Here is a 22,835-nt window from a genome sequence, read left to right on the forward strand (position 1 = left end):
ACTGTGCTCAACACAGATTCTGAACTGGAAAAAAAAAAACCCTCAACAATACCCATCAAAGCCAGGGAGGGCACTACCTCTAAGGAATTTGTAATTTAAGGGTATAGAATCTCATAGACAGAACGTGTGCCTGTGTGTTTATGAGTGCGGTATGTGAACAGTATGTGTACATAACTGTGTAAGACTATTTGTGAGCATGTGTATGTATGTTAGAAATTAGAGAACTGAGTTTTCAAATGAACTATGAGATCTTCTTACTAGTTGAGCTTCCAGTTGCTGTTCAGCTTTTTCAATCCTAAGATTGTCCTTTGTACAAACCACTCGTTTCTACCAACCTAACAGGGTTGCTGTGGTGATTTGCCCAACATTGAAATGTGAAAAGCAATATCTAGAGTGAGCTGTCCAAGGTGGTACCCACTAACCATGTGTGGCCGTTAAGCCTTGAAATGTGCTAGTCTGAGCTGAAACTCACTATAAACGCAAAATACACACCAAAATTTGAAGATTTAATCTGACCATAATATTCTAAAGTATCTCAATAATTGTATTTGGATTACATGATGAACTGATAACATTTGAGCAGCTTGGTAAAATAAAATGCTATTAACATCCATTTCACCTAATTTTTTCAATACATTTTTTTAAATATGGTTACTAGAAAACATATGTGGCTCATATCATATTTCTATTTTAGCAGAGTGGTGATTCTCAAAGTGTGGCCTCTTAATTTGCAGCGCCAGCATTAATTGGGAATTCATTAGAAACACAAATTCTTGGAAACCCTGGGTATGAGGCCCAGCAATGTCTTTTAACAAGGGCTACAAGTGATTCTGATGCATGTTAAGTTGAAGTATCAACTGCTAGAGAAATAATTGTAATGTTGGAAATAAGTCAATGGCACCCATATGAGTTTACCAAAAAGCAGACACATTGTTCTCAGGGCTAAGGAGTGATCCTTTGAGGATCTTTCTGACTTAGAGAACCCTTCACTATAGGACATGGACAACCCTGGTGGATCTAAGGCCACATCCAACTCTACTATCTCCTGAGTTTCTGGCCTTTACCTCTCTGGACTTCAGCATCCTCAACTCTAAAATGAGGGATTTGGACTAAAAGATGTTTCAGTAATTTCCATCTCACAAGAACTCCGTGCTGAGGACCAGAATCTGCAACACAGGCATTACCTTGAACTGCAGCATGCTTTCTGTGTGGTAGATCACGCTGAGCCTAAGGGAGCTGATCTCTGCAGAGAGAGGGTCAGAGGTATTGGCTGCTGCTGCAGGTGGAGGTTGTGCGCTCCCTGGTGATGGTGCTGCTGCTCGCGCTGACTCAGGGACCATCAGGTGGGTAAGGTCTGTGGTGATGCCAGTGGGCAAATACTGAATATTACTGGCAGCATACTTAGGGATGGTGTCATAGAAACAGGTGGGCACACCAGGAACAACTGTGTTCTGCAATGAGAGGAGGAATTCTCAGTCAGCCTCCAACACTACAATCTGATTTCTAAAAAAGTTGGTTAACACAGACTAAGTCTCTGACACTGTGCCCATTATTATGGGTTCAATCATGTTCTCCCCAAAAGATGTTAAGTCCTAATACCTGGTACCTTATTTGGATATAGGATCTTTGCAGATGACCTAGTTAAATGAGGTCATTAGGGTGGGCCTAATCCAATATTAACTGGTGTCCTTATTAAATAGGGAAATTTGGACACAGAGATCGATATGTGCCAGGGAAAGAACACCATGTAAAGATGAAGGCAGAAATTGGGGTGACATTTTTATAAGCCAAGGAACACCAATGATTGCCAGGAAACCACCAGAAGTTAGGAGAGAAACATGGAACCAATTGTCCCTCACAGCCCTCAAAAGGATCCAACCCTGCTAACACCTTGATTTGGAACTTCAGCTCTCAAAACACTAAAATGATATAGGGTGTCCCAAAAAATATATACACACTTAGAATAATTATTCATTCCAATGTTTCCTTCTTTTCAGATTTAACCCATTGGAATTAATAATTATTCAAAGTGTGTATACATTTTTGGGGGACACCTGTATGTTTGTAACAGGTGAGTAGTGAAGGGTCAGGTCAGCAGGTAGCTTGATCTGGAGACTGGAATCCTAAGGCAGGGTTCTTCTCCCAAGGTCCCCAAACTATACCACTTTGCCATGGGATAGTTGCCCCCATTGTGACATTAAGGAAATCACTTATTTTCTCTTTCTTTGGCTTTCATTCTCTCTATTTTTCAAATGGAGAGGAAGACTCATACCTTACCTTCCTGCCTGAACTCTAATTTATTTTAAAAATCACTTAAAATACTCAATGCACAATGTATTGTTGTTATGTTAACATTAAAAGTGGGGTTTTAAATAAGAAGGTTAGAGAAAAGGGAGAGCCAGGGTAGCAATGAGTTTCTTCTCATTCAGGATATCTGAGGAAAATACTGATTGCCTGCCACTCTGCACTGACAAAACAGTGCATCTGTTGGCACAGTATTGTTTTCTTTCTGAAGAATGATTCCCATTCAACACAGTAATGTTTGGAAAATGTTTCTAGGTGCCTAATCACTCCTGGGTCAGTTTTTACAACTTCCTGCTCACTGCGGTAATCTGCTGCTCATCCTTACCTCCCAAAGGCACCCCCGATGCTTGCACTTCTCCTCGGAGACAGTGGGCTCCTCAGGGTAGCAGTTGAACTTCTCTATGTCACTGACCAAAAGATTCCACCTAATGGAGAATTCTTGTCCCAGTACCAGTCCCTTGAGATCAGTGATTTTCACCACCTGAGGAATGAGAAAGGAGGCCACAGTGACAAATGAGGAGAGATAGAGACACCCGGATAATGTCCTTCCCTGGTGGTTGGGAAGCCTTTCATCCAATCCCACTTTGCCATGTGATATCCTTCATCTAACGTCACTTTGCCATAAGATAGCCTTCATCCAATACCACTTTGTCATGGGATAGTTGGAATATTATTGTTTCACCTCTGGGACTTTTGACCTCCCTGCCAGGAAAATGCACTTTGTTCATTCCCAACCCTTCTCACCTCAAGTCACTATAGAATACTGAATGGGAAAGGCTTCCATCATGTCAAGGAGTACTAATCACAGGGAGGGCTGTCATTGCTGGGCAATTGCCTTCTGGGAGTAATGCCTGTATATTTTAATAATGATGGCAATTATAACAATAGCTAAGTTTTATTGAACATGTATATGGACCAGGCTCTGTGATAACTACTTTATATGCATTCCCTCTATTAATGCTATAAAGCAATCCTATGCTGTAAAAAATATGGCTATCTCCATTTCACAAAATAGAAAACTGATGTTCACAGAGGTTTAATGCTTTGCCCAAGATCTTACAGCTAAGGGATGGTAGAGCTAGGATTGGAATCCCATTCAGCCTAACTTTAGAACTCAAACTCCTATCCTTGGGTATATGTGTTGTCTAAATGGAAGGAGGTCTCCCTATGAAATAGGGAATTCCCCAGCACTTGAAATACTCAACTAATAATTGGAATCTTTTGTCTGAGATTACCATGTAAAGGACTCATTCAATAAAGACAAAACTCATTCAATAGTTGAGCATCAACCTATGAACCAGGAGGTCACAGTTCAATTCCCGGTGCCCGGATCCCCAATGTGGGGCATGCAGGAGGCAGCCAATTCAATGTTTCTATCTTTCTCTCTTTCTCCTTTCCTCTCTAAAATCAATATACATATAGTTTTAAACAAGGATAAAACTTATTACCCCTGCTGTTTTATTTAACTCTCGTTTTCAATAATGATATGAAAATTGCTTAAAACACTAAGAAAAATATCAGCTGTGTCTCAAAGGGGGTCTTTAACTCAATGAGAGGGTGAGTGTGTAAATACCTTCCAGAATGAGGCCAATGTATCAAATAATATAGTGTGAATAATAATGTATGGAACTGCATTACATGTGGGATCAGAATGTCTAGTTTTAAATTTGCCCAGAGAAGAACTGCCTTCTTCCAGAGTCTCACTGAAATGACTGTCTTTTTCAGAGTCCCACTGAGACAAAGTTCAGGGGTTTGTGTTTAGTGAGCACATGTTTCTCCATCTGTATCCTCCCTAGGGTGTGGTTGATTTCCAAGCATGCCAGTGTCTCTGTGCCCCTCCAAACTCAATAGAGCGAGAGAGAGCTGGCTGTCGGAATCTCAGGGCTGTCAGCTTCCAGCAAGTGCCCAGCAGGATGGCAGGATTGAACAATTGCCCACCTTCGTTGACGCATTGTAGCTAATGTTTGAAATGGCAGTATCATTATCAGTAAAATTAGTAGGTTCTTTGTCCATTCCCAAGATTATGATATCTGTAAACATGAGGTTGTCAGGGTCCGTATAATTATTATTTGTAATCTTTGCTTGTAGATGGTTCTGAAAAAAGAAAAAGTCAGTTTAGAGACCAAGTATATCACATTCTAACTGTGCCCAAATGCCACTCAACATCTTTCTTTCTGAGATCTGTTATATCCTTTATCTCTGAGGTTCTAGATAGTGTCTGATAATGTTCCCCAAGAAAGATGTTAACCCAACAGGAACAAGACAGGGATGCCCACTCTCACCACTCCTGTTTGACATAGTACTGGAAGTATTAGCTATCGCAATTAGGCAAGAAGAAGAAATAAGAGGCATCCAAATTGGAAAAGAAGAAGTGAAGCTGTCCTTATTTGCAGATGACATGATATTGTACATAAAAAACCCAAAAGATTCCATCAAAAAACTAATAGACTTAATAAATGAATTCGGCAATGTAGCGGGATACAAAATTAACGCCAAGAAATCTATGGCTTTTCTATACACCAATAATGAACTTACAGAAAGAGAGACTAAAAAAGCAATCCCATTTACCATCGCACCAAAAAAATTAAGATACCTAGGAATAAACTTAACTAAGGAGGTAAAAGACCTATACGCAGAAAACTACAGGACACTGAAAAAAGAGATAGAGGAAGACGTAAACAGATGGAAGAACATACCATGTTCCTGGATTGGTAGAATCAACATCATTAAAATGTCCATACTACCCAAAGCAATCTACAGATTCAATGCACTCCCCATCAAAATACCAACAGCATATTTCACAGACCTAGAAAGAACTCTCCAAAAATTCATCTGGAATAAAAAAAGACCCCGACTAGCCTCAGCAATCCTCAGAAAGAAGAATAAAGTAGGTGGGATCTCAATACCAGATTTCAAGCTGTATTACAAAGCCACTGTTCTCAAAACAGCCTGGTACTGGCACAAGAACAGACATATTGATCAATGGAACAGAATAGAGAACCCAGATATCGACCCAAACCACTATGCTCAATTAATATTTGACAAAGGAGGCAAGAACATACAATGGAGTCAAGACAGTCTCTTCAATAAATGGTGTTGGGAAAACTGGACAGATACATGCAAAAAAATGAAACTAGATCACCAACTTACACCATACACAAAAAATAAACTCAAAATGGATACAGGACTTAAACATAAGACGGGAAACCATAAAAATACTAGAGGAATCCACAGGCAACAAAATATCAGACATATGCCACAAGAACTTCTTCACTGACACTGCCCCTAGGGCAATGGAAGCTAAAGAGAAAATTAACAAATGGGACTACATCAAAATAAAAAGCTTTTTTACAGCAAAAGAAACCATCAACAAAACAACAAGAAAGCCCACTGCATGGGAAAACATATTTGCAAATGCTATCACTGATAAAGGTTTAATCTCCAACATCTACAGGCAGCTTATGCAACTTAATAAGAGGAAGATAAATGATCCAATAAAAAAATGGGCAACAGACCTAAACAGAATATTTTCAAAAGAAGACAGAAGAAAGGCCAAGAGACACATGAAAACATGTTCAAAGTCACTTATTATCCGAGAGATGCAAATCAAAACAACAATGAGGTACCATCTCACACCTGTCAGAATGGCTATCATCAACAAATCAACAAACAACAAGTGTTGGCGAGGATGCGGAGAAAAAGGAACCCTCGTGCACTGCTGGTGGAAATGCAGACTGGTGCAGCCACTGTGGAGAACAGTATGGAGTTTCCTCAAAAAACTGAAAATGGAACTCCCATTTGACCCAGTAATCCCACTCCTGGGAATATATCCGAAGAAACTAGTAACACCAATCAGAAAGGATATATGCACCACTATGTTCATAGCAGCACAATTTACAATAGCTAAGATTTGGAAACAGCCTAGGTGCCCATCAGCAGATGACTGGATCGGAAAACTGTGGTACATCTACACAATGGAATACTATGCTGCCATAAAAAAGAAGGAATTCTCATCATTTGCAGCAACCTGGATGGAATTGGAGAACATTATGCTAAGTGAAATAAGCCAGTCAATGAAAGAACAATACCACATGATCTCACTCATTTAGGGATAGTAAAGAACATTATAAAGTGGTGAACAAAAAGATAGATACAGAGACAGTAAAGCATCAAACAGACTTTCAAATTACAGGGGGAAAGTTTGGGAAAGGTGGGGGAGTTTTGAAATCAAACGAAGGACTTGTATGCATGCATATAAGCATAAACAATGGACGCAAAACTCTGGGGGGGGAGGGCATGTGTGGGTGTGGGGTGGGGGGGTAATAGTAAGATATGTACACATATAATACCTCAATAAAAATATTTAAAAAAAAAAAAAGAAAGATGTTAACCCAGACATTTAACAATCCTAAGTCTCTAGTAATATTTTATGCTTGCTTTGGTTCTCTGGTTATTTATTGATTCCATTATTCAGAAAATATGTTCCTGACATCATGCATTTTTCAAGCAAATGTGATGGATACCAACAAAGAAAACAAAAAGAAAGAGACCCTTTGACACACAAAGGTGTAGACCTACACATACACACAAAATAGTGTCCACATGATTTTTCTTTGCATTTTAATTATAATGCTGATAAGAGCTTAATTGCATAAATGCTTACTATGTGCCGGGCACTGTACTAAACATTTTACATATATTATCTCAATCAAGTCTCACAGCAAACTATGAGGTTGAAGCTTTAATTATCTCAACTTTTTCAGAGGAAGAGAGTGAAGCCCAGAGAAATTAGATATCTTATTTAGAGAACCACAGTTCAAAAGTGACAAAGTTAAGCTATGACAAAGAAAGTGGAGCTGAAGACTAAGGGGGGAAAAAGGAACAATTTGATGTTTAGAAAGACTAGGCATCCCACAAATATGCCCAACTGATTTCTGCAAAGGTGCAAGAGCAACACAATGGAAAAAGAATAGCCTTTCAACAGATGGTGCTGGGCTAACTGGATGTACATAGGCAAAAAGTTGAACCTCAACCTAAATACCTAAATGTCACATCTAATGTAAAAATTATATATATAAATATAAAGTTTAGGAGATAATGTAGGAAGCGGTTATAGGGTTAAGCCTCGGACTGACCTGTGGCAGGATCACAAACAAGTTCGTTTGGAGGGCAGACCCCTCCCAGCATAATTAAGCCTGATCCTGTAACTGATCCCTAGATCTTTCCTGGGTAGCTAGTGGGCTGTGGGAGGGGCAGCAAGTGCTGCCAAAACAAGTGAAACTTACAAGAACATTGTTAATTGCCTTGTTTGTCCCTGAGTATAAATAAAGCCTCAGCTTTGTAGTCTGGATCTGTTCTGTGGCCTCAGCCAGGCACAGAAAGATCCACCCAGCTCCAGCTTTCAAATCTATCTCTCCTCTCTTTATTTCTAATATTTCTCAATCCCTGGCCGCCTCCACTTAGAACCGGTTCGTTCATCTCTCTTTCTGCGCGGGACACGGGAAAGGGAGATCCCCGCCATGTTTGGCCCCCACCACATCAGGCCCCCGCAGATAATATTCAAAATCTAGGGCTAGGAAGAGTTATTATACTTAGACACCAAAAATCATGATCCACAAAAGAACAAAAAGATAAGTTAGGCCTATAAAAATAAAAAATGTTTGCTCTGTGAAAGACTTTGAGGATGAAGAGAGACATCTACAGACTGAAAGAAAATATTTAAAAACCATAAATCCAACAAAGAACTGGTTTCTAGAATGAATATATATATATATATATCCTTTCAAAACTAAATAGGAAAATAAGGCAAATAATCTAAGTAGAAAATGGGCAAAATAAATAGGTAGACATTTCACCTATGAGAATATACAAATGGCAAACAGGCACAAAAAAGATAGTCAACATCTTTAGACATCAGAGAAATACCAATCGAAACCACAATGAGACATCACTACCGCCTCATCAGAATAAAATCATAACATCAAATGCTGGTTATGATGCAGAGAAACTGGGTGATTTATACACTGCTGCTAGAAATCTAAAATGGTTCAACCACTTTGAAAAACAGTTTGGGCATAAACTGATGAACAAAAACAGACCCAGAGACAGAAGCATGGATCAGACTGTCAAACCTCAGAGGGAAGGTAGGGGAGGGTGGGGGGAAGGAGGAGAGATCAACCAAAGGACTTGTATGCATGCATATAAGCCTAACCAGTGGTCATGGACAACAGGGGGGTGGGGGCATGCATGGGGAGGGGTTTGGGATGGGAATGGGGGGATGAGGACAAATATGTGATACCTTAATCAATAAAGAAATTTGTTTTAAAAAGAAAGAAAAACAGTTTGGCAGTTTCTTGTAAAACTAAACATGCACTTATTGTAGAACCCAGCAATTACACTCTTAGGCAGAGAAAACACACAAATCTGTCCATAATGTGCATAGCAGCTTTTTCTATTTGTAACTGTGCCTGATGAAGATAGCCCATATGCTCTATATTAAGTGAATGGTTAAATAAAAGCTGGATATCTGTATCTTGGAATACTACTCAGCAATAAAAGGGACTGTGGATACACCACAACTTGAATGAATTTTGAGGGAATTATGTTGAGTGGGGGGAAAAGCCAATCTCCAATGCTACACGCTGTATGATTCTATTTACATAGCATTCTTGAATGGGCAAAATTATTCAAATGGTGGACAGAATAGTAGTTGCCAGGGGCTAAATAAGGGGGAGGGGAGGAGACAAGTAGGTGTGGCTATAAAAGGACCATAGGCGGATCCTATGGTGATGGAAATGTTCAGTATCTTGACAGCATCAATGTCAATATCCTTCTTGTAAAATTGTACTAACATTTTATAAGATGCTCCCATTAGGGAAAACTGTGTAAAGAGTAAAACAGATCTTTATTATTTCTTACAACTAATGGGGCTCTATAATTATCTCAAAATAAAAAGTATAATCGGGGGAGAAAACACACACAGTAGAAACGTAAAAGGAAGGAAATAAAGCAGAAAGATTCCCATAAAAGAAATCTCTGCCCATGCACAATCAGCCATCTAAGAAAACTGGATTAGATTTCTCCCATCCGCTGCTAGCCTAACTCCTTTCTTCCTCTCAGTCCCTTTGGGAAATAGAGACAATGCGCGAGTGCTGTTCTGTGTCTCCCAACCTCTCAAAAACACCACTTCGTACCTGTGCCAAGGCCAAGTTTAGAGATTGGGAAGCAAGGTCATTATGGAAGAACCTCAAAAATGAAACGTACCACTCATCACCTTCCACCCGCAGCCCACATACCACACACACTTACACACACCCCCAAATAAGGCACATCTTGGAAGCCAGGATTCATCATATAAGACTCAGAGGCAATGCATTTTTTCCAGAAAACACACACACACACACACACTAGTTCTTCACTGAACTAATACCAAATTCTTATAACTTATATCCTTTCTGGGACCATTGGAGTCAAGCACTGTCCCTATTCCACATGACTACACTTCTATGAAGTATGGTAGCAATCATCTCAGGTAGAAACTGCTGTTTGGGTTCTGTATTTATTTGTTTGCTAAAACAATAGAAAGTTATTTTGATTTTCTGAACTTATGTATGCTATTGATGGTGGTTTGAATATCCCATTGATTGTGATCTCACTGGTTACTGAAGCATATTTTTCCCGGAATCAGAACAGCACAATTATCTTAAATTGTCTCAGTAGCTATAGATAGTGCATTCCTGTTGACTCAGTGATCCCAGAATCTGGACAGCACAATTATTCTAAATTGCCCAGGTGGTCCCAGATAATGTGTTTCTGTTGATTCAGTGATTCATAGATACTTTCGATAACTAACTTGCTCACGAAACAGGTTCCTCATTCCAGACCCAAAGATGTAATTGATACTTTTGTGATATTCTGCCAATATAAGCCAGATGTGGCAAGCTCTTCGGGGCTTCGAGGTCTGGAGCACTTTTGCTCCCTCGTATGCCGCCGGCTTTTAATAAATGACTCCATAATTCGACTTTTTGAGGCGTCCTTTGTAAGATGGGGGTTACACTACAACATCTATAGCAAATCAAAGCAGTCACAGAGAAGAACGTATACTGTATGTTCCTCAGAAACAGTACTTACCGAGGTGACAGAAAACTCATACAGAATGTAATTCTTTTTTGTTACAGCATCTGAAAGAGAAGGATAGAGGGTCCCCATCATGTAAAATGTAGAGGCGCTTCTCTCAGTACGAATACCTTTGCCATCTGATTCTGCTTAGCGATGTTTTACCCATTTTTATCAAATCTCCATAAAGGTTTCCTGGCCACTTCAACCCACAGTAACTGCTTCATCCTCCGAACTCCCATGGCCTCTATGTTTTGCTGGCATTTACAACATTTTGACTTACATTATAGGTACCCACACACACAATGAATCTATCCTGCTGCACCAGGAGTTCCTCAAGTGCAAAGCCAATGTCTTACTCATCTTTATGTCCCCTGCATGCAATGCAATCATAAATAGCCAATAAATATTAACAAATGCTAATTCTGTGCGGGGCAGGATTTTTATATCATCACAGACCATAAGCTTGTGTGAGGTACTTATATGGAAATCCTACAGTGGAAAAAACACACTACACAAATTAGATATTCCCTTCAATAGTAACCAAAGAAGTATTTTGCAAATCCATGAGCAAAAAGTATTGTTTGGTATTAATAATGATACCTAGAGGAAAGAATAATTAAACTAAACCAATAATATTTGTTGCTTTGGTAGAGTCAATAACATATGACTTGTTCATCTGAAGTCCATTTTAATTGCCAAACTTCAGAATAAGTTGATTTTAAGCTATAGAAATAAGCATCAATGAAAACAGAGTGAGCACTGTATTGGGCAGCTTGTAATGACTAATCTCACTGAGCACTGCAGTGGTGGTGCCAGGAGGAAGTCTACCTGCAGATACACCATCATCCCAGTACAGCTCTCCCTTTGCTTCTCTCTTGTAGTCCAAGGCAATAATAAGTCCCAGAGAGTTCTTCCGACTGTAAAAGAGCAATTCTCAGTTTCAGAGAATGAAGAAGAGATAGAACTGTGTTAAATAAGCCCCCTTTGTGCCCCATAGACAAATAATTTTAGAGTTTATCCTAAAATTAACTAGGATCATGACCTTGAATGGAAACATGGAAGCTGGGTGTGGGTAGACAAAAGAGGTTAGTGGTGAATGAGCATGAGAAGAATAGTCAAAGGAGATGGCTCCTGCTGAAAACTGGGTTTGTGATAACACTAACAATTAGCAATAATTGCTGCTTACCATGTGCCAGGAATTCTCCTAAGTGTTTCATGTGCATTAAATTATTTATATTATATCATTCAGACCTTAGAATGACTCTAAAAAGTCAAACTATCATCATTCCTAGTTTACAAATGATAAGCAGAAATATAGAGAGCAAGTTGCCATAACAATACATCCAGTATATCATAGAACTGGGACTTGAACCCAAAATTTCTGGCTCTTGACCTTGAAGTTATTTTGACTTTGATCTCCTATTTGATTGCATTCTCTCATACCTAAGTGAACCTCCTTGAGGACAATTTTTGACCATAAAGAAAAGAACAACAACTAGTTCTTTACTTCATTATCTTACTCAATCATGAGTCAATGAGATCATTGACTATTCTTATAATCTGATTCAATCCAGAGGTGAAAGACTGTGGAAATGTAAAGGAACAGAGGCTTCATTTACCTCCTAATTGAAGACTAAGATGCCAATTTGGGGCAAACCTTGAAAGGAATGGAGGAAGATCACTGACTAAAGATGTCTTCCTTGGGTTTATCCACTTTTAGTCCCTCTATTAGCCTTTCCCATAATGCCCTGCCCCTTGGAGCATGAGAGCAATTACACCTTAGAAAAATGAGGAGCTTACAGCTTACCTGGCCTCTGTGGTTGTGTTTGGCTGCTGGGTGGGAAATATGTAGCCTCCTCGAAGGTGGAGTCCTATCCTATCAGGGGGCAGTAGCATCTCCACCAATTGTTTCCTCCATTGGATGGCTATTCCCTACAACAAAGGAAAACAAATCAGATAATAGGCTGTTTAGTCTAGAAGGAATCTTGGAGATCTACTTTTGCTGCCTCATTTTAAGTAAGAGGAAAACAGAGACCTCCCAAAAGGGAAGGTGTCTTGTCCAAGGCATAAAGGTAGTAAGTAGATAGCAAGGCTGAGACTCCAACCCACCTTATTTCATTGCATCACACCATGCTATGATTCCATAACCAGGCTTTAATTCTCTAGGTTTTCACAGCCTAAATCCTGATAGCCACATAGTGGCCAGGTTGACATAATGAAAATTCCCATCAACCTACCCCAGTGATTCAAATTATTTCATGGTATATTGGGAAAGGCCTTCCACATGGAAAAGTACCCACAACCAACTAAATGTAAAGCCTCATACTATCATCCTACCCAAGCTCCCAACAATGCTGCTGCCTTAGAACTGTCTAGCACTGCTAGAGGCAGGTCCCTGGGCCAAGAGGGCTACCTCACTTACTGTCTCATAGTCGTACCAGATGGCATCTGGTATGTATGCTTTCACTCGGTCCACACTCTAGGGAAACAACAATAATGAGCGACATTAGCATATCCTTTTACAGTTTGCACAACACCCCCGCATGTGACTGCATGTGTCCCTCCGAACAATCCTGAGAAATAGTTGGGATTTTGCCACTCTACCAGTGAAAATACAGACATTCAGAGAGGTCGGGCAGTTTACCCAAAACAGAGCTGTACCAGAAATTTTGTTTTGCTTGAGGTTCCTGAACTTTCTAAGAGAAGCAGAGAAAGTTCATTCATTGAGTTACTTGTGTAATCTGGCAGGTGGGAAATTTAAAGTCAGGCACCCTGGAGAGCCTTCCAGCAGCATCACTGTAGCAAGACATGCCATGAGATGATATGGCTAAAACACCAGCTCCAAGGGCCTTTTACATGAGTACATCGGTGATCTTCCATGTTTACAAACTGGTCAGCATAATCCTGGTCCCCCCTTTTTTTCCCTGCACTTCCCCAATCACTGCTGCCCCAAATCACACTTCATATGTGGACTCCACAGTAACAACCTCCCCTTGCCCAGCATTCCTCTTTCCCTCCCTACTCCTCTCCCCACCTCTTCTCTCTTCCTAACCCCAAGAGCACATCCCCTCTGGTCAAAGGGGAACATAGACAGATGGCCAGCCCCAGGCATTTGAAGTCCCTGTCAATGTCCATATGCTTAAGGACACAGGCTTTGATGTAAGCTTGCAAAATGGAAACTGTTTTGCTTGGTGAGGCAGTGGGACCAAGAATTACTATTTTTCTAATTTCCAAATTTTCACAATCTCTCATTTATATTCATATTTATATTTAAATGGAGCCAAAGATATTCAGCCTCTGGCTTATTCAGCTATAGAGCCATGAGGACTACTGTTGATATCCCACCCCACTGCTTATATTATAAACACACTTCATATAACACAGGCGTGATGAGGAGTCCAGGTCCCCATAAGAACTGCTCGTGCACCTCCCATGTAGCATTGTCCTGGTAGAACCTGGAAAATAGAGAAGGCAGGTGAAGCATCCAACATAGGAGAGCAGCTCATTATATGAAAACAAGGTCCTAACGAACCTTGTTACTACTAACAAGGGAAGTAAAATTATGATCTGAAAGGATGTCTTTGTGGGTAAGGAAACTCACTCATGGACCAGGGGCCTCGCTACAGTCTCCCCCAGGGTATGAGCTCGGTAGAAGAGGGTGTAGAGATAGGGCAACAGGGTATAGCGGATGTTCAGATAATGCCTGGAGGAACTCAACAGCTGAGAGTCTTCACCAAAGGCAGCAGGGTCCTGGTCCTAGAAGGAAACATAAGTGATCACTAAATATTTTCACCATAGTTTAAAAGTACCCTTTGATAAGAAGTTTTCTCAAATGAAAATAGCTATGTTCTCCAACTTGAAGATGTGAAAGCATTTCCAGAACTGAAAGAATCTGGGACCTACCTGCTCTTTCATCTTATAGATGAGAAAACCATATAAAAATGCAGTGTAAAATTGCAAGCAAGTGACAGAGTTTAAATTTGACACATGTCTTCTGACACTGATTCATGACCGCCTCAAGATAATAAAGAAACCTACAGAGATTGCCAAGAAGATAAAGGGCCTATAGTGGGCCCTGCTCCCTCAGAGCTGCTCTAATTTATTTCATAATTTGAGATTTCTCATGATACTTCATTTGGAAAATAATAATAATAAAGTCATACTACTACTAAAAAGAAATTTGAGCCTAGCCCATGGGACTTAGTGCTTGAGTGTCAACCCAGGAACCAAGTAGTTACCAGTTCGATTCCCGGTCAGGGCAAGTACCTGGGTTGTGGGCTTGATCCCCAATAGGGAGTTGTGCAGGAGGCAGCTGATTAATGATTCTCTCTCATCATTGATGTTTCTATCTCTCCCTCTCACTTCATCTCTGAAATAAAAAATATTTTTTTAAAAAAAATTGAAACCCAGTGCCTTAAACCACCATGACCTATAATCCATCTTTTTTTCTTATGCACTTTTATAAACTTGCAATTTTAAAATTTATGTGTAGTTTTATTTATAATGTTTTCAGCATCAAAATTTGTTTTATTTTCTCTGTCCCAAAGACAGTGACCTCTATTTGTTCTTCAATACACAAAGTACAAAGAAATCAGGAAGACAGTTTTTAGCAGGTTTTATCTAAGAGCAAAGAAAGAACCCTTTATGAGGGAAATCTAATTCTCTTAGGACCCAGAAACAAATTTTCCATCAATGATGGGCATGCATTTTGTTCATTGTTCATTTACCTTGTTCTTTGAAAGATGTGCATATCATATTTAAACTTGTCATCCTATATAGTATTACTGGAACTGAATTCTAGAAAACATTATCTAAATTTATTTCTTTCTTTTGTTCCCCAAATTGCCCATTTCCCCCTTCCAAATAGAACTACTCTATACCACTGTTAATGAAAGGGCAGTTGTGGGCCATGAGGCTGGCCGGGGAGGGCAGTTGGGGGTGAGAAGGCCGACAGGCAGAGTGGTTAGGGGTGATCAGGCAGGCAGGCAGGTGAGTGGTTAGGAGCCAGCGGTCCCGGATTGCGAGAGGGATATGCGACAGGGATCGGGCCTAAACCGGCAGTTGGACATCCCCCGAGGGGTCCCAGATTGGAGAAGGTGCAGGCCAGGCTGAGGGACACCCCCCACACACACAAATTTCATGCACCAGGCCACTAGTATGTGTGTGTGTGTGTGTGTGTGTGTGTGTGTGTTTTTTTTTCCCCACACACACACATCATCACCCCAATACCCTACTTTTTAGTCAATCACTGAAAATTTGTTTATTCTGCTCCTGAATTTAGGGCCAACCTGGAGTATTTTCTTCAACTCCCCTTTGAGAACAGGTAGATTAGATAACCCAAGAAGTTTCCATCACTTCTCTTGGGGACCTTACCCTGAACCCAGGCCCATTGTGATTCCTGGATAGTGGATAAAATGCTCCAAGCTGCATCCATCTTCTGCAGAGCTCCTCTGTGGCATCGTTTGTATAACCACAGATATTGGCACCGACCTGGAGAATAGGCATACATACAGCATAGTGGTCAGTGAGAGAGGAGAAAGCATTGACTGTATACCTATGTGATAAGGGAAATGAGAATCTCTCATTTCCATCAATCCATGCTTAAAGAGGTCCTAAGCTTTCATGGCAATCCCCCAGCCAAATTGGAGAAAAAGGAAAGTATGCAATCACGGATTGACTGATGAGAGGAAGACTGACTGTTGCATGTTTTATTAAGGGCTCACCCTCAATATTCAGTTCCCAATTTCATGCTTTGCTATCATTGATGCTCTTTTGATGGAATTTTTCTGTGATATTGATACATTTTACTCATGGAGTCTCCTTTCTAACTTCAGAGAATCCATGGATGCCAATGCTAAAGTGTTACCATCCTATCATCAGAAGGCAGCTCACACAACACATAAAAATTGATTTTTCCAATACATATCAAAGTGAGTCATATACTCATTGGTTTTCAGACCCCTCAAAGTTTGGTAAAGGAAAGAATGTCAAAGCTCCTTGGTTGAGAGTGAAACTCACCATGGGGATGCCAAATAGGTTGAACTCAAGGATACTAGGGATGGACCATCGGAGATCATCCCATGCAGCTGCATTGTCCCCCAACCAATGAGCTGCAAACTTGCCAGACCCAGCAAAAGTAGAACGGGATAAGATGAAGTTCCTCTTATTGGGGAAGACAGTATTCAAAGCCCTGAAAAGGAATACAGTCAATTGAATGTGAAATGAACTGTGAATGTCAAGGACTTAACCTATACCAAAGGCAGCAATGGACTTTCCAAGCAAACTGAGAAAAAAACATCAGGGTATCATGAAGAAGAGCAAACTGGATTAGCATTTTTAAGAGCTTCTTTCTCACTTCTAGGTAAGGTTGCAGTAAAAAGACAGTAAAAACCTCTACAGTCAGTACCCTCAAGGAATTTCTCTAGGCTCCTGGACTCCTGATTATGTTTCCTCCATCTTCTATCTGGTTGTGCTCTGGCCTCTTTGGTTGATGATACATTGGAATGAGGGGCTATTGGCCCTATCTTCTCCCTCTAGAAAAAGTTTTTCCAGTGTACCTGGCTTCCATGCCTTGCTGTCATTCATAATCTTGTTTAGTACAACACCAGCTCAGGTCAGAACCCTTTACCTGCTCTTTGCTTAAGAGGAGATTTTGTATACAGTCTGGGTCCAGGAACCTGAGTTCCTCTGAAGCTTCAGAACTTATTATTAGCAACTCCCAATGTTAATTTAAGATATCTTAATCTATGCAAGCTAGTATGGAAACGGAATCTTTGGACTGGAACCTGGATTCTTTGTCCGCCAGAATCGAAAAATGAAGCCACAGACAGAAAGTGGTATAGCAAAGGTGGAGATTTATTGAAGAACAAGTACAGACTCCCACTTGGGGAGAGGGAAAGAGTCCCACAGAATGGACCCCCAAGTAGGGAGGAGGAAAGGGGTCCCACTGAGTTCTTTTTCCCTAAGGCTTATAAAGGCTGCAGAGCCTGGTGCCTTGATATCCCTTCTGATTGGTCACTATTCCCTTAGACTGGTTACTATAGTAACTCCTAGGCTCAAATATTGAACCTCACATGGGACATGTGAGGTTCTCCCCCCTCCTTCCTTATTGTTTTCCTATTCCCTTTGGGCTTTCTACTTCTCCTCTGGATGAAGGGCTTTCTTCTCTTTATTTTGTAAATATAAACCTTTTGCTGTTTCCAGATCCCTCATTCTATGGAAATGTACCTGTTGCAGCTCCTCAGCTTCCCCTATTCCAGTAGCCAGCGAACTGCAGCTAGCAAGCCACATGTGGCTCTTTGGCCCCTTGAGTGTGGCTCTTCCACAAAATACCACATGTGGGCACGCATGTACAGTGCGATTGAAACTTCGTGGCCCATGTGCAGAAGTCGGTTTTCGGCTCTCAAAAGTAATTTCAATCATTGTACTGTTGATATTTGGCTCTGTTGACTAATGAGTTTGCCGACCACTGCCCTATTCTATGGAAATACACCTTCTGCTGCTCTGCAGCCCTGTGCTTCCTCCATGGGCCCCTTAATTTCCAAAATTTCTAAAATTTCCTAAACCTGTCCTATTTTACCCCTAAAATTCCTGTTTCAGTATTACTTGAAGTAAGTCTCAAAAGATGGCATATGGCACTCTTAATGAAGTTAAAAGTAACTAAAATATAAATATTTTCATTGTATTACTTATAAAATATTACATATCAATTAAAAACTACATAAAAGGTAAAACAAAGGAATTAAAGACAAGAAATTGAGACTGGAAGTGGGCATCTGGATGGGATAACATGAAGTAAGATGCAGGCTGTTTTCCTAGCTTTTATTCAGAACACTATTTTGTTTAGGTCTCTCCCTGCTCTCTCCTCTCCTAAACAGTTCACACTTACCTTTAGTGTTTTAAAATTGAACAGTAATACAACTATTGGATGGTGATACCTGAGCCACAGTTGCTTCTAGCTCTTTGCAGGCAAGCTCTACTATCTTTCCTTCCAATACATGGTCTGAGACCAGTGTACCCTCAGGCACTGGGCAATTCCTCATAGGCACTATCACAGCCACTAATGCTTTTCCTCTTTGCATTCCTAAGGATGTTATGGGGAGTGAACACATGCAGAACAACTTATAATGAAAAAAGAAAGACAATTCTGAAATAGAATACTGGTTTAAGAAAATGAAGTACCTCATTCTGACAATTAAATGACAAAAAAATGGGGTTAGAATGGAAAGGAGTCCCTTTTCAACTCCTGTCCTCATTTCTCCTTTTATAAGGACTGGCAATACTTGGTGTTTGTTGCCACTGGCTAGAGGGTTTCCTGCATCCTGCAATCCTCAGTCATTAAAGAAACACATTCAAGTTATGTAAAGTGAAATTGAAACATGAAATGAAGTTAAGTGAATTTAGTGTTTATTTAGAGTCAGCCCATTATAATACCACTGATTAGGTAACATTTCTTTTCCAGCTTAGAGGAAATATTTACCCAGAGATCCCTAAGTCTCTATTTTGCATCTCTCAGTTTGGGCCTACTTATGGTCAAGTCTTGATATCTGAGAGGATCTGGTTGCTTCCTACTTTCAGGCCAGAGGAAAGTGAACTTTATTCTCTTGGTAGACCAGTAACTACTGTCCCCAAACTATACTTCCAGCAAAGATTAAGCTAAATGTTCATCAGATCTGTGATTTAAATTCTCCTGATGCCCAGATTCAACTGAATGAAAATCTTACCTGATTTTTAACCAACTCTGTCTGATGCCTAAAGGCTTAATTGCACTTATCTCCACTGTTCTCTGGGAACTTTGACCTTTTAACTATTAACCATGATTGACATAGCTTCACAACATATTAACCAATCTCAATGTGATTTTATAATACTTTTATCATATGGAGACTTGAACAATGAAGAAATTTGAAACTCTCCTTCCTCCTGCCTTCCCTTACTTTTTCTTTCTCACCCTGTCCATTTATCCACTCTCCCCCTACCTTCAACTCTTAGAAGCATCCGTGAGTCAAAATAGATCAGAACAAGAAAGGATATGGGAAACACCAGTCCAAGATTTTCATTTTGAAGATGAGGGAACTGTCTTTGAGGAGGAAACTGGTCTTGCAGAACTTGTTATCTAAATGCAGAGGCCATGGGACTGTGAACAATGCACTGCCCTGGGAGGGGGGTAGGTTGTTATGCTGGTGCCAAGACGGACCATAGGATGTGTTCTGACACCTGGGGGCCTTCCTGCAGGGCCACGAAGGGGACAGGGGGCAGGGGGCATATCTGCAAGACAAAGACCCCAGCGGGATATATATAGACAGGCTCTCTGCCTGTTTCTTCACTCTGATTTGGAAATTATTCCCCAGAGTCCACTAGTGTTAATAAACGGGGTCCCTCCCTTTCTCTACGAAGCGTGCTTGGTATTTCTTTGGTCTTCTGTAACATCTTATTCATCTAGTTTACTTCCCAGAAAGGTTGAGTGACAGAGAAAAATGTCAGAAAAGGGAAGATAATGAAATCAGAAATGTGTATCCCTTTTTTTGAAGTTTTTCACTTATTGAAATAAAAACTTTTGCATTTAGTGGATAAGGACTCTCTCACTAGACAATCCAGAATAATATTAAGTCATGAAGACAAAATGGTGTGGGAAAACAAAATAGGTCCAGTCTGTGCCTCTAATTCATCAGGTCCCATTTGGGCTCATCCTGCCCTTCTTCTCTTTCTCAGGCCAGGCATTTACTCAACAACCATGTCTTTAGCATACACATGATTCCACAGGCTAAGGAAATATGGGGTGACTATGCTCTCAAGAAATTGATAGTCCAGCAAGAAAAAAAGTAAATACCTAAAAACTATAATACAAGGTGCTTGGATATTAAGCATAGCACAATATGAACAAAGGTAACATAAAATATGGGGTGGGTGTAGGGGTAATCTTTTCCTAGGACTGCCAGGAAGGTTTAACATCTGAGGGGAGGTTTTAAAGATAAGTGCATATTTGAAAAATGGACAGGGCAGGGGAAGGGCATCCCATGCAGGGAGAGCAATACATTCAAAGACATGGGAGAATGAAATAGCATTTGAATTCGGGAGCAAGAGCAATTATGTTTACAAGAGCGAAAATACAAGAGTAGCAGTGATGAAAGGAAAATACTAAAAAATAATTAAGTTATGAAGTATTTTACAGGTTTGGCTGGGGTGACTGGACTTTATTGTATAGAAGATACCAAGCCAAAGATAATTTTTCACTTGGGAAAGAAGTGAGCAGATTTTCACCACGGAAAGAAAAGAGCAGATGTGTGATTCAGAAGGTAATTTCAACAGTAGTAGAGTAGATTTTTTGAAACTTTAACATACATTCAATACCCCTGGGAACCTTGTTAAAACTAATATTCTCATTTCCAAGGTCTAGGGTGAGGGCCAAGGTGCTACATTTCTAATATGTTTCCAGATGATGCTAATATTGCTAGTCCTTGGACCACACTTTGAATAGCAAGAGTAGGGATAGATGAGTAGGAGATAAAGCTACAGTCAGGGAAGGGAGACTAGTAGTCATGGGACTCATGTAAGTTTACTTGAGCAGTGATGATGGCCTTCGTTAAAAAGTGTTGTCAGTGGGGGGAAAAAAGGAGATGCTTATAGACATGTTTTAGGGTCAAAAGGTCTGAAGCCTGATTGTAGAAGTGGATGTGATAGAAAGAAATAACTCGAGGATGGTACCAAGTTTCTCACTTGGGAGTCTGGGAGATAGTGATGGTGTTGCTACCAACCAAGATAGGAAATTGAGCAGTTTCAAAAATTATTAGACTGTGGGGCTGGGCAGAAACAGGTAACAGTAAGGTGAATGGCATTGGAGGTACTATAAGACATCCAAATAGAGAAGATCAGAAGGTAATGTTGGATATCTGGGCCTGAAAATCAGGGAGAGATCTAAGCTATAGATTTATAGAATTATAGATTTTAAAATTATCAGAATAAATTAAGCAAAAACTGAGAAGGAATAAGTTATTTTTTTACTTGACAGAGAATGAAAAATGAAGTCTAGGGATTGACCCCTAAGATTTATCAACCGTGAGAGAATACATGAAAAAGATCCAGAGGTCAAGAAGGAACAGATGTTAAGAAGGGACAGCTGGAAAAAGAGCAGGTGTGCCCAGATATAGAGTCGTGTCTCAGAATTAAAGGAACCAAGCTTCAGTGATGTTATGTACCCTAGAGAAGTCAAATAAAAGGACTGAGAAAAGTTCCATAAGAATATCAAAGTCTCCCTGCTCCTATACCCACTATGGTGTTCCAGAAATACCAAAGCAAAAGGATATAAGCAGAGAAAAACTAAGACATTCTTTCCTAAGCCACTTGAAGGTCCCCAACAAATCTTCAAAGACTTTAGTTTCCCTGTCTGTTTTATAAATTTAAATTAAAATCTTCTTAAGTTTAGTCCCTAATTTCTTACTCTCTTAGGTATAATGATTATAATTTATCACCTTGGTGGAGATTTTGCAGAGAGCTTTTCCTCTATTTACAAAGTCAGCAGCAAAATATTAATGTGACAAAGTATGTAAAGGACTGAATCTTTTGCAGGAAGCATCTGTCTATTTGTTAGACTTTCATATTGAGTGGTGGTGGTGGTGGTTGTGATGGAGATGGTGGTGATGATGGTGGTAATGGTAGTAATCATGGTGATAGTGGTACAGTGTATGTCTTGGGGCAGAGGGGAGAGTTGAGAAAGTGACTGGGGCAGATAGTAGGGAGGAAAGCCAGGAGGGGGTGCTATAACATTGCCATGTAAATACAGGACACTCAATACACTTGAATTTCATATAAACAATGAATAATTTTTAGTATACATATGTATATTGCAAACTTGACTGGGTGTCCTGTATTTTTATTTGCTAAATCAGGCAATTCTTGTGTGGTGACCAGAGCACATTCAGTAATAGAACCCAAGCAAGAGCTGGCTTCCAATTGGGGGTTCTATATACCTTGTACATTATTGTCTACTAGTATCAAGTCTTTAGTCACAAGACAATAAGCAATAATTCTGCACAGAAGCCAAGGAATTAGACCTCTTAAGTAGCCTGTAAGATCTGAGTTTCTAGATCCACATTACCACAAAATATATTTTAAAAATATACCTATAGATGACAAGAGAAACCCTCTATTTCCCAGCTCCCCAAATCTCGAAGTAGGAGGAAAACCTAGTGCTTACGAGTCTGTGGCTCTTGCCATGGAGTAGCCATACAAGCTGTGGACATTATAGTGAAGCTCCTGGTAAACCTCAGCGTCCATGCAGAGGGTTCCTGCAAAAAGCGAGCGGTCCAGAACTCCTGTGGGGAAATACCCATTGGTGAGCCACTTCCATATCAACAAGCTCTAACAAAATAATCACCTAATCTAATTGCTTTCAGGTTCCTGTACCTTCTCCACCA

The 22,835-nt window shown here is 40.2% G+C and overlaps 1 protein-coding gene across 1 annotated transcript in view; it reads right to left on the bottom strand.

The window, feature by feature from the left end:
• MGAM2 (maltase-glucoamylase 2 (putative)) overlaps window positions 1-22,835 on the bottom strand; it is a 77,187-nt gene that overhangs the window by 31,285 nt on the left and 23,067 nt on the right. The window contains exons 14-25 of the mRNA XM_054726637.1: window positions 22,616-22,733; window positions 16,441-16,612; window positions 15,796-15,912; window positions 14,024-14,178; window positions 13,793-13,877; window positions 12,845-12,901; window positions 12,230-12,354; window positions 11,251-11,339; window positions 10,435-10,484; window positions 4,243-4,398; window positions 2,630-2,785; window positions 1,185-1,451 (exon numbers count right to left, since the gene is read on the bottom strand). Of these exons, the coding sequence (XP_054582612.1) occupies window positions 1,185-1,451; window positions 2,630-2,785; window positions 4,243-4,398; window positions 10,435-10,484; window positions 11,251-11,339; window positions 12,230-12,354; window positions 12,845-12,901; window positions 13,793-13,877; window positions 14,024-14,178; window positions 15,796-15,912; window positions 16,441-16,612; window positions 22,616-22,733 (1,547 nt within the window). The remainder of the gene's footprint in view (window positions 1-1,184; window positions 1,452-2,629; window positions 2,786-4,242; window positions 4,399-10,434; window positions 10,485-11,250; window positions 11,340-12,229; window positions 12,355-12,844; window positions 12,902-13,792; window positions 13,878-14,023; window positions 14,179-15,795; window positions 15,913-16,440; window positions 16,613-22,615; window positions 22,734-22,835) is intronic.

Source organism: Eptesicus fuscus, chromosome 14, assembly GCF_027574615.1.
Source record: "Eptesicus fuscus isolate TK198812 chromosome 14, DD_ASM_mEF_20220401, whole genome shotgun sequence".
Taxonomy (NCBI): domain Eukaryota; kingdom Metazoa; phylum Chordata; class Mammalia; order Chiroptera; family Vespertilionidae; genus Eptesicus; species Eptesicus fuscus.